The sequence below is a fragment of the Gymnoscopelus microlampas genome, assembly GCF_963454915.1.
Source record: "Gymnoscopelus microlampas genome assembly, chromosome: 13".
Lineage (NCBI taxonomy): Eukaryota > Metazoa > Chordata > Actinopteri > Myctophiformes > Myctophidae > Gymnoscopelus > Gymnoscopelus microlampas.
Window position 1 is genome coordinate 37,918,906 of NC_139950.1, and position 12,309 is coordinate 37,931,214.

At 42.0% G+C, this 12,309-nt stretch overlaps 3 protein-coding genes across 3 annotated transcripts; all 3 read right to left on the reverse strand.

Moving 5' to 3' along the window:
• Window positions 1-69: 69 nt before the first annotated feature.
• On the reverse strand, window positions 70-5,839 carry LOC311058890 (dual specificity phosphatase 29-like; the record flags this gene model as incomplete). Its single annotated transcript, XM_084076419.1, has 4 exons — window positions 5,713-5,839; window positions 5,238-5,515; window positions 4,783-5,006; window positions 70-293 (listed from the first exon to the last, which is right to left on the reverse strand). Exons 2-4 carry the CDS (start codon window positions 5,414-5,416, stop codon window positions 70-72), a joined length of 627 nt encoding a protein of 208 aa, XP_083932545.1. The 5' UTR covers window positions 5,417-5,515; window positions 5,713-5,839.
• Window positions 5,840-8,027: 2,188 nt separating this feature from the next.
• On the reverse strand, window positions 8,028-10,074 carry LOC311058778 (dual specificity protein phosphatase 13A-like). Its single transcript, XM_084076250.1, has 3 exons — window positions 9,425-10,074; window positions 8,973-9,190; window positions 8,028-8,786 (listed from the first exon to the last, which is right to left on the reverse strand). Exons 1-3 carry the CDS (start codon window positions 9,547-9,549, stop codon window positions 8,575-8,577), a joined length of 555 nt encoding a protein of 184 aa, XP_083932376.1. The 5' UTR covers window positions 9,550-10,074; the 3' UTR covers window positions 8,028-8,574.
• Window positions 10,075-10,463: 389 nt separating this feature from the next.
• Window positions 10,464-11,706, reverse strand: LOC311058648 (dual specificity protein phosphatase 13A; the record flags this gene model as incomplete). The annotated part of the gene is made up of 3 exons (XM_084076111.1): window positions 10,464-10,723; window positions 10,840-11,054; window positions 11,495-11,706. 3 exons carry the CDS (start codon window positions 11,704-11,706, stop codon window positions 10,494-10,496), a joined length of 657 nt encoding a protein of 218 aa, XP_083932237.1. The 3' UTR covers window positions 10,464-10,493.
• Window positions 11,707-12,309: the final 603 nt, after the last annotated feature.

The window sequence follows — 12,309 nt, forward strand, 5'->3', positions numbered from 1 at the left end:
AGTAGGACAAAACAAACCCTGAAGTAACACGTAAACATTGTCATGATATTATCAAACTGCGTTAGTGCGTTACTGTTCTTGTGTCTCTCGCTTTAGTCTCAGTCTCTCCTCCTGTAGCGTTATGTCCAGAGCTCTGAGTTGTTTCAAGAAGCCACTGTTGGGCAGGATACAGCGGCACTTACACACACGCTCAATAGCGTCCACCACGGTCAAGCCTTGTTCCATCATCAGGTATGCCAGGACCAAGGATGCTGAACGGCTCCGGCCCATCACACAGTGTACCAGCACTTTGTCTAGAACACAAACCAGCACAAAACAGTCAAAACCATGGATTTAACCCATTATAGACCTGAGGGTGATTCTACAAATGCCTTTTAAATCAGGAGTTATCAGACTTTTTGTAATTCAGAATTATCCAACATTTTTCAAACACTTTGAATATTTTTGAAAAATGTTCAAAGATAGCAGATGTACATTGTATATCTGCTATTTTTAAATAGCAAATGCTAAAATCTAAAATGACACGGATGCTTTCCCGGTTTTAATGGGGTAAAAGAATAGATGGGTCTAAAGTGCCTTATACATCCATATCTACACTTTTGCTATGAACCCACGGATTGACAGTTTAGGCATTTAGCAGATGCAATTATCCAGAGCGAATTGAATAATGCAAAATTAGAGTAAATGTCATGATGAATTTGGGTAAATGGTCTCGTAAATAGAGTGCAAAGAAAATCCTAGTTACTAGGATACCAAGGAAACAAAACCGAGCATTTGTCTAAACAACATGCTACTGTATCTAAATAACATCCTTAGCATTTGTGTACGAGTAAACAGTATAGGCCTATATGTCTAAATAAGTAACATACATAACATGTGAACAAATAAACAGTTGGGTAATATAATAAAAGCTTTTTCCATTAGTGACACGGAGGAATTGTTATGCTTTGAATGGAAATTTCCATGCTATACATTTGTTATTTCTATGGTCAAAACACGACAGGCACCAAAATATAATGGCGAAACTCATGTTTCACCAGAATGATTCGTGAGACCTTTTCAAAAGTCTCATGAATGATCATCAGACCTATCACCAGCGGTGGGAAAACAAGTTTTTACCTAAGTAAAAGTATCAATACTGCAATGTAGAAATACTCTGTTACTAATAACAAGAAGTCCGGAATTCAAAATTTAGTTGAGTAAAAGTACAAAAGTATTGGTATCAAAATGTACTTAAAGTACCAAAAGTAGAAATTACTCATTATGCAGAATGTCCCATTTCACAAGTTTTCAAATGTATAGAACGTATAAAAATCTTTTGAAAATAGCAAATCTACAAGCTCACAAAGCGTCGCATCACAACGCATTGTGAGCTTGTAGATAGGCTATTTTCAAATGGCCGAAATGTGTATAGGGCTGAAGTGGTTAATGTATGTTTTGTAATAATAATCTAAATCTACAAAGTAACTAGTAAGTAGTTGTCAAATAATTATTATAGTGGAGTAAAAGTATAATATTTGCCTCTGAGATGTAGTGTAGTGGAGCGGCTAAATGCTTTTTTCTGGCAGAATCTTTCAGTTGATGATAAAAGCGTGAAAATTGGCATGAGCAGTCTCCATGGGTCACTTGACAAGAATATTGTCTGAGCCATTTGTAATTTCAAGATGGCGGCCATTTTTCAAGATGGCCGATATCTTAGTGGGCAGTTAAGTGATATGATGGTTTATTTGGTGATACAAGCATGAAAATTGGCATGAGCAGTCTCTGTGGGTCACTTGACAATAAGCCACCCACAGCTACTTGAAATTTCAAGATGGTGGCCATTTTTCAAGATGGCCGACACTTTAGTGGAGCATTTAAGTTATATAATGGTTCATTTGGTGATACAAGTATGAAAATTGGCATGAGCAGTCTCTGTGGGTCATTTGACAATAAGTCACCCACAGCTACTTGAAATTTCAAAATGGCGGCCATTTTTCAAGATGGCCACCACCTTAGTGGAGCAGTTAAGCTTAAGAAATCATTTAGTTGGTGATACAAGCATGACAATTGCCATGAGCCGTCTCAAAAGGTCATTTGACAAGAAACCGCCCACAGCCACTTGAAATTTCAAGATGTCTGCCGTGCGCCATGTGGATCCTTAAATGATACCTTTTCTCATAGAAATGTATTGGGTTCCTCAAAAAGCTCTGTCAAGAGAGGTTGTTTGACTGTGTTTTGTCTGACTCCTCGCCCACAAGCTGTCCAGTTTGGTAAAACCTGTCAGGAGTTGCCTCCCACCGGCATAGCTCTCAGTGTTCACTGAGGTAGGCTTACACAAGCTCCCTTACCACGACAAGGTAACAGTCACAAGGGAGGATAATATATATCTTTTTTTTTTTAAACTAACAGCCATTACATGTGTCAAATAGATACTAAGGGGTGGGGAAACAAAAAATAAGATGAATAAATTAACACAGTTGTGGTGCTGATAAGCACAGTTGTGGTGCTGAACGGACAGTGCTCCAAAATTATGAGCAATGGCTAACACTGAATGGCAATAGCCACGGAACCATGACAAACTATACTAAGGAACTAAACTGAAAATGTGCTTCACTGTTAGATATGGCAGTGGAAGGTAGTGGAAGCAATGTTACAAAGTAACAACTGAAAATTACACAGTAATAGACTAGATACAAAGTAAAACATGATGCGCCGATGTGGCGAGGGGAAGCCGAGCCATAGGCCTACCCTTGAAAACACAGAGGACAACGGGGAATAACTCTGGCAAAATAAACATGCAAATATAGGTTCTAGCAGGGGCAATTACATAGGCATGTGAAACTGGGTCCATATCTGAAGCACTTACACCTTCCAGTACATGCCTTGGTGCACCCACAATTGGTCAACTCCCAACAACTCTCCGCAATAGGTGGAAGTGGAGTCCAGAAGACTTTCCACTTCTCGTCCTGTTCCACCCATCCCCAGTCAGATGGGCTCGGCATTTGTGGAGGTCGCTTCAATGCCTGTCCCCACACGTATCCAGCCTCACAAGAAGCACGTTTGGCATGCTCTTTGAGTGCTGCTTGAGTTGGCAGGATCAAGTCATATCGTCTTTGCTTTCTGGCAAAGAGATCAAGCCTGGCCTCGTTCACAGTTGTGACATCACTGGACCGGTCATACATTAGATCTTCTTAGTCTCTTGACATGGATATCTTTGGTATCTTAAGTGTCTTCAGCAGATGTAGATGCTCTCTTTTGGGCCCTTTCCAGCTCTGTGTTGTTGAACAGCTTGAATGATATGTTGCTCTGTTTCTTGTCAATGTGCTTTCTATGCCATCACCTTCATCTAGTCGGGTTGGACTAAGTAAGATAGGCAGAGCATTGATCTTATGAAATAATGGAACATTTCTTGCAATGGTATCATGACCAGTACGATCGTGCTCTCTGTTGAATAAACTTGGCTGAATGAGTTTTTCCTTGGTGACCTGCTGACAAATGAAACATCTGTCCCAGTTAGTTTTCACAACTGTTATGATGGCTTCTGCCATGTCTGCAGCATAGGCAGAGGCAGAGGGTTTATCCTTTTACCACCTTTTACAAAGCACTTTGATGTATGGGATACAACTAAGTTTGTGCCTTAACCCAACACTTAGTCCGATCGTTCATCCAATGCCATTTAAATCCCATGCGATCTGTACACCATCCGGTTAATTAAAACCCCATTAACCTTGGCTAGGCTCTCCCGCGCTGGCACAACCTGTCAATTCAGGTGCGGCTATCTAACTGTTTTGGGGTAAATTAGACAGCATTTGGGATACTAACTTTCAATTAGCTGACATTGAACCCCACTCTGAGGTTTAACAGCAGTGATATATCACCAGTGTGCCCTGGTAGTGCAGATATTCACTCTTATCTAATCTATCTATGATCAACAAATCAACACAACTGTTTTAGCATAATAATAATAATAATAATAATCGTCCTTAATGAAAGAAAAAAACGTACATTTCTATGAGAAAATGTCATTTGAGGATCCAGGGGGTGACCATCTTGAAAATAGAAATTTCAAGTGGCTGGGAGTGTTTTCTTGTCAAGCAACCCTTAGAGACTGCTCATGCCAAATGTAATGCTTGTATCACCAAACAAACCATTATATAACTTAATTGCTCCCCTAAAGTGTTGGCCATCTTGAAAAATGGCCGCCATCTTGAAATTTGAAGTAGCTGTGGGTGGCCTATTGTCAAGTGACCCAGAGAGACTGCTCATGCCAATGTTCATGCTTGTATCACCAAATAAACCATTATATAACTTATTTGCTCCACTAAAGTGTTTGCCATCTTGAAAAATGGCCGCCATCTTGAAATTTCAAATAGCTGTGGGTGGCCTATTGTCAAGTGACCCACAGAGACTGCTCATGCCAATTTTCATGCTTGTATCACCAAATAAACCATCATATCACTTAACTGCCCACTAAGGTGTCGGCCATCTTGAAAAATGGCCGCCATCTTGAAATTACAAATGGCTCAGACAATATTCTTGTCAAGTGACCCATGGAGACTGCTCACGCCAATTTTCACGCTTTTATCATAAATTGAAAGATCGTAGCACTTAGCTGCTCCGCTAGTGGAGTAGAAGTAAAAGTACTGAAAAATGGAAATACTCAAGTAAAGTAAAAATGCCTCAAAATTGTACTTAAGTACAGTACTTGAGTAAATGTACTTAGTTACTTTACACCACTGCCTATCAGACCTATGAAACACCTGGAGATGTTAGTAGTACTAGTAGTACTTTAGCACTTACTCTGTGGATGACTGAGGGCATTCCTGATGAAATGGGCTGCAGGGTAGAAGTGCTGGGAGATTTTGAAGGAGGGCGTGTCATCGGCCTCTACGCCCAGGTACTGGATGTTCATATCGCTGTAGTAATCAGCACCGGTTATCACGTTATTAAACTTGCCCTCGGCCGCGTTCAGGACGTGTGTTATGCCCATATCCTTCAGGCCAGGACCTTCCAGAGCCGTTTTCCTGTTGTCACACACAGATACAGTAGCCTACAGTAAAATCATCGGTACACTTACAGTAGATGAGTGTACAAATGGAACCAAATGGACCCATAACGGTCCATTTGGTTACATTTGTACACACTTTGGAGTTCTATTTGTATTGTATGAATTTTACTGTTCACAATTTCTTTGAATAAGAAAAAAATATTTGTGTGTGTGTCTGTGTCTAAGAATCTGTACAATATTTACTTACTGATCCCCTATATAGATATTGGGCCAGACCTCGTTTACATGTGCGAACTGAGGCAGGCTACCAGTCCAGAACATCTGCTCTAGGTGTAGGGCTCCTGGCGTGGCGTAGTCGCTGTCCGGGTCCACCTGCACCGCGGTGTACGGGTTCCTACCTCTGGACTTCATCACGCAAGACGACATGATGATCCCCTCCGCTGTCCTGTCCTTCTCCACCCAACAGCTCTACTTCACGTAACGTTCAGTCTGGGACGGAACGTCGCACGCGTGGTGATGATAACTCTGGCATGACCAAGAAGATGATGGTCATAGAAAGACATGATATGGTCCGTACATTAGAGATGTTTAAGTTGTACTAAACTATTTGTTCAGATCATTGGCAGCGCTCTTCATTAACTGCAAAATGTGTTGTCAGCACAACCCTGATATATAGATGCAGTAGTTTTTATGTGATGCAGTAGAAATAAAGTGTAACTTACCTCTTCCCACAATGATTGATGCGCTGAATCCTTTTCCAAGCAGCAGTCTTTGCAAAGTCACATGTACAGTAACAGAGGGTTTCTGTGCTGGTCTGAGTCTGTGTGTGTGTTTGTGTGTGTGTAGAACGTGCTGGGTAAACTGCAGATCTGGAAAGGGGACTGCACTCTCAGGCGCTATGTTTAAGGTGTGTATTTTTAGCCTGCATGCTGAGCCACACGTCCTGACCTCCACAACATTCAACCCAGTGAGTAGAGAGACTGAACAACACACACATACACGTTTGCTTTACTAGAGTTGTGGGGACATCAACATCTTAAGCCAGCGATTTTATGAATGCCATTTTAAGTTTTTGTACTTTTTGTACTTTTTTAATATCTGATCTACAAGCTCACAACGTGTCGCAGCGCCTAATTCTAACCCTAACCTGAACATTTTCCTTTTTCCATTAATCTTGCAGGAAAATTGTCTTCACAATGTCTATTTCTGAAATTCTACTAGGCTTGTATCGGGTCATTTAGACCTCACAACTATAGCAACACACACACACACACACACACACACACACACACACACACACACACACACACACACACACACACACACACACACACACACACACACACACACACACACACACACACACACACACACACACACACACACACACACACACACACACACACACACACACACACACACACACACACACACACACACACACACACACAATCTCCCAGGTCACTCAGCCTGGGTAATGTGAGCTGAGCCTTGTAATGTGACAATGGTTACTTTGAACATCCTGAGGATGTGATAATTACTGCATGTGGCAGTCATCCGGTTGAAAGCACCGCTGAGTGAAGAAGCACATTGCTGATGATGAACATTGACCTAACAGCGCAACAGCAACAGTCATGTGTTATCATCTTCAGAATGCAGTTTTAATGAGCAGACAGGTGGTGCACTGAGCAGGGTGTTTTTTGACTATTTGTAAAATTATTTATGACTCTTTTATTTACGTCTTTATGATCATGGTTTGACAGCTCACTCAGTTGGTTTATTTTGGTCGGTTGTTGTCAGCATGGATCACTTTGAAAGTGGAACTGTTAAATATGTATTTTTATGCTTTATTTCAGATTGTTGAGTTTAGAGAGACAGGAAATGAAAGACAGAGAGAGGAGAGACATGCGAGACCCATCCAGCTCTCAGGGAGCATATGGTCTGGCTGAGCCACCAGACACCCTGAGAGTGGAACTTTGACCTCTTCCTATAACAGGTGACAACAACGAATGAATGAATGACTCCTCCCCTGTCTTAGTCTACTTCCTCCCCGGTGCTTCTTTGTTTATTCCTATGTCTATGAATTGTGCCGCAGGGTTGAAGTAGGTTGTATGTTGAACTCCGGATTGTCTGCAGCCTCTACACCATGATATTCCACCCTGAGGTCAACTCCTGACCCGTGTTGATCCGGTGACCCCCAGCTGCAGCGTTCACAGCGAGTTATTCCCAGGGATGAGAGCATTGATTTGTCCCGTGCCACAGACCTGCATAAGTCCAGTATATAGAAAGTTGATCCATCGTAATATCTTGGTAGTGCGTAATGTATGACAACATGTGAGGTATTCTATAGAGCCTGATCAATATATCGGTGTAACATTTAAAAAAACAGTCAGATCTACAAGCTCACCATGCATCACATTGCAATTCGTTGTGTGAGCTTGTAGATATGCTATTGTTATACATTTTTGAATAGGGGTGGTTAAAACAAAATGAAATTCTGTTCATGTGTGTATTTTATATTTACTTGTTTGCATGTTCATTGTATAATTAAAGTTAAATGTTCTTTTCATATTTTAAAGTTAATACTTCTCTATCAATTCTTTATTTGTGTTTATTTGTATTTATTCGTTTGCTCATACGTTTTCAAATAGAAATTTTAATCACAACGTTTCAAATTGATTTGAAGGCGACTCTCCAAATCACGATTGGCAACCGATCCAAAAGTCTGGCATGGGTCGGGCTCTAGTCATCTCTCTAGTCTACATTTACACGTCCCACTGGCATCCTGCTCAGCCACACAATCTGACGTAACTCCATTAGAGACACACACGCGCACACACACACAGACACACACACACACACACACACACACACACACACACACACACACACACACACACACACACACACACACACACACACACACACACCTGCTCTCATATATGTGACCTGTTTCTTTTTTTAACTCTGTACACTCATTAGTGGAAAGACTTTATTCCTCTGTGGTACAGACAGTTCTGCTTTTATACACCATAATGCATTCAAGTGTGAAAAAACAAACATTGATCTTAAAACCATAGCTATACTTAAGACAGTGTATTATAATGGTTGTTACTAACATAACGCTGTGATTGGAACTCCTTATGTGTTGTATTGTAATGAGTAATTTGTCAATCTGTTTCTTTTCCCTTAGTTTTCAGGTGAGAAGAAACACTGAACTCTTATCATCCGCAACAGCATAGGATAGCATAGCAGCCATGTGGGTCCTCTAGAAGTTAGTTAGGTCGTCATGAAGTGTTTTTAGAGTGCAAGCAGGGAAGGCATGAGGATGATGGTGGTAAGATGTCAGGCGAGTCCACTTGCACCAGCTTCACAAAGCCTTCCCATCTCTAGTAATATGCCCGAGGGTCAGGGAGCAATTTTCAATTCAAATCCTTCTGCCTAACAATCTGTACTTCGGAAGCTCAGAAAATGAGTAGAGGCTCACGTATTTGAGCGTTAACCTATGGCACTGGCTCCACTGTCTATAATCAGTCCGTGAGTGCAGGGGGTAAAACCAGAAGGATGGAAGTGAAGGAGACATGTCAGAGGAGAGGACACAGCCTCCTCCTGCGTGCCAGCTGTGTGTCAAGGGTGAGGAGGAGCGACAGGAACTTCCTGTTGGGATAGATGGCACGTTTTTGGGTCACGTGCTTGATGGCATCAGAGAGAGAGAGGCGCTGCCGAAGCATCAAGAATGCTTGCACCAAAGTGGCAGAGCGACTGACTCCCATGATGCAGTGCACCAACACCTTCCCTGCACAGAGGGTTTGAAGGATCAGAAGGTTTAAACGATGTAGATGTAAACAGATTGTTATTAATAAACTGCGTTGTTCAATAAGTGTTGAAACAGAAGAGGAGATGATGGCAGATACAGTAGCCCTGATGTAAGAAACTTTATAAGACTTAGATGTTTGTGTGCAATGCACACATCATATCATACCGTCTTTGCACTTCAGGCCCTTCTGTATGAAGTCAGCTGCAGGTTTGAAGTACTGACTGAGGTCAAACTGGTCTGTATCCTCTGCTGGAATGCCACAGTAGACACACATGTTCCCGTAGTAACTCTGGTCACCAATGCTGCCTTGTTTGGAATGCGCTGCATTGAGAACATGAGTGATGCCAAGCTTACGTAACGCATTTCTGTTCTGAGCTATGGCCCTGAGAAACAGACAGAAACACAGGTTGAGAGAGGAACATTGCAAACTACATGAAACAGTTCATTAAATAACATGTATATGCAGCCTAAATAGCAAACAGTTTGAATGGAACTGTAATGGAAGAGGCCCTCAAAAGTGAGAAGTAACAAAAGTACTTCCTGTACTCGAAGTCGGAGGGGGAGGGACTGTTTAGTGTAATAATTCATTGAGGTGTGTAAACAGGTGAGACACTCACACATTTCCTATGTATAGGTTGGGCCAGACCTCGTCGACCGACGTGAGCTCCAGTCTACAGGAATCCAAGATATACTCCAGTTCTTTAATGAGTGCCAAGTCCTTTGGCTGAGCTCTCCCTGACATCTTCAGAGAGACGGTGCTTGCAAGGTCCCAAAGTTACTCCACTGTCTGCGTACACTGGAGTCGGTTACTCAGTGTGTCTGTGTGTGTGTGTGAGTGTGTGTGCAGTCTGACAGTGAGAGACGTGAGCAGGTGGCCATTTCCGAAAGCTGGTTAGCTCCAAAATTAGCTGCTGGCTCAGTGCGTTCCCTCCCACTAGTTGTATGTATGCTGTATGTTTTTGCTGTTAAATTGATTGTGTTCAGTGACCGAGGACCAAGCTGGAAAGACAAGGGACATCCTCTGTGGAGAGCTGTCACCACTGAGGATGATGATATTAGGACAGTTAAGAGAGTTGAATTGTTCTGTGTAGTGGTGTGGTACAGTAAGAGTACGGAACCTGGCAGGCCAGTGCGGATACAGGCTCACAATGGTGGTACAAATTGAGAATGAAAACTGTAACTAATCTTGCATGGTGTCAATTATGCCTGCTTAACCATTCATCATTCACTCCTTAAACCACCCGCATCAAAAGAGCTCTGTGGAGGCATGATTTATTATGTCATCTATCATGTGAGAATCAGTGTTGGGGGATACCGCATTATATACTCTAAGTAACACATGTTACTTTTACACATTGGGTGACAATATCGCTATGTAACACTTTTTTCAAAAACTCGTATTTATTTATATATTTTATAACGTCTAATGAATTCATGCATACTAATCACAATACAGTTTGTCTACAGTTCTTTTAGACTGATTACATTTTTACAGCGTGGCAAATGGGTCAGCCGTCTAGAACAGCATCTGTCTGTCTGTCCATCTGTCCCTCCGTCCATCCGTGTACAGTATATGTACATGTACTGTATGTATGTATGTATGTATGTATGTATGAATGTATGTAATATATTACATTTTGAAAGTAACTTCCCCAACACTGACGGGAGTGGTCCTCATTAGACTGTTTAAATAGAAGGGTGTTGGGGTGGGTCCGTCTCCTTGTGTCTGTTCTGCTGTAGTTTTTGGTCCAGGGTAATAAGCTGTTTAAGGAAGCCTCTGTTAGGGAAAACCCAGCGTCTCTGCTGTACGGCCCGTACAGAGCTCAGAAGACTGAGGTGGTGATGGATCATGAGGTACGCTAGGACCAATGCAGCTGATCGACTCACGCCCACAGCACAGTGCACCAGCACCTTACCTGGAAAACAGAACAGATACATTTACAGTGTGTATAATAAAGTACAGTACAGTCTTTCTGCTTCTTAAAGTGTCTTTTCTGTAAAAAATAAAAATGTATGTGATGCCTTGTGGTACCTCCTGATGTCAAAGCCTGGTGAATGAATTCAGCAGCAGGGTAGAAGAAAGGTGAAAGGTCAAATGTTGGCAGGTCATTGGCTGGAACGCCGTAGTATGTCACTGTTGTCCCGTAGAAGTCATCGCTGCCCTTACAGCACATTTTACCATGGGCTGCATTCAAGACATGAGTGATTCCCAACTGCCACAGCCCATACTTGTCATGAGACATATACCTGGTAGAAATAACACACATCATCACATCAATAACTAGAAAGGGGCACTCTGCAAAGCGCAGATCTCCGGCAGGAGTTAAAGTTAACAGCGGTCTCTATTACAATACATAAGGGTGTCTGTGTTTAATTGTTTGTGTGCATTGTGTTGGTGGCTGTGTGTCTCTATGTCTGTCTAAGGAATTGTAAAACTTGTGGCTGAATGTTTGTCCTTAAATATGTTTTTTTTAAGCTGTTTTCTCTGTTTCAGCCAAACTGTACACATATTCTGGGAATGTCCTCCATGGCCTACTGCCAGTGTGCACAAAATGTTTGATGCTGATTGTTGACCAAATATCTGTCCCGGATTTCTGCCTGGCGGAGATAACAAATCAGACAACACACTTATACTGTACACTGTACAGTATTAAGTGCATCTCACAATGCAGGACACACACACTCACATGTCTCCTAGATACAAGTTCGGCCACACCTCATCTCCATGGCGACAGGAGGATTGTGCTGAATGTAAGACCTGCATCAGCTCCATTAGAGATGGGCTCTTCCACACACACTCCTTCTCTGAATCCTCTGTCTCACTCATGCTCCTCACCTTCCCTCCTGACTCGGCATATTCCAGATCAGAGTCATTCATCTCCTTTCTCACTTCTGACATGTCGCTCAGTGCAGAGTCCATCAAAGTAGCCATAATATACAATGGAAAAGTGTTGTTTTTCCTTAAAACTAAATCACACAACGCAGCAACCGCACCTGGTTCTGTCAACAAAAAAAAGTTCAGCCAACAACAGACTCACAGTCTCTGACTGTCAAAGACAGGTGTTGCAGGTCTGGTCAGGCAGCAGGAGAAAACTCGGATACCAGATATTACCACGTAACTCACAACATCAATAGGAAAGCTGTCGCCTGTATGAGATGGCAAATTAAGAAGCTACTATAGTATATTCCACAACACGCCTCTGTTGGACGTGGACATATTCAATATAACGGCTAGGCTGTAGACAAAGTTCAAGTTACCAGCAGATGTCAGCAGAGGTGTAAAGTAACTAAGTACATTTACTCAAGTACTGTACTTTAGTACAATTTTGAGGTATGTTTTACTTTACTGGTGTGTTACCAATTTTCAGTACTTTTACTTCTACTCCACTACATCTTAGAGACAAATATTGTACTTTTACTCGACTACAATTATTTGAAAACTTTTTCCACCACTGGATGTCAGTATGATCAAAGTAGCAACCTTACTCCCATGCACGTGGAG

Bases quoted from the DNA above. Each gene is read 5' to 3' on its own strand.
- LOC311058778 (XM_084076250.1), bottom strand. From the start codon at position 9,549: ATGTCAGGGAGAGCTCAGCCAAAGGACTTGGCACTCATTAAAGAACTG. The intron at 9,191-9,424 runs GTGAGTGTCTCA...TCTGTTTCTCAG, and splicing joins AACCTATACATAGGAAATGT to GGCCATAGCTCAGAACAGAA. The intron at 8,787-8,972 runs GTATGATATGAT...CCCTCTGTGCAG, and splicing joins GGGCCTGAAGTGCAAAGACG to GGAAGGTGTTGGTGCACTGC.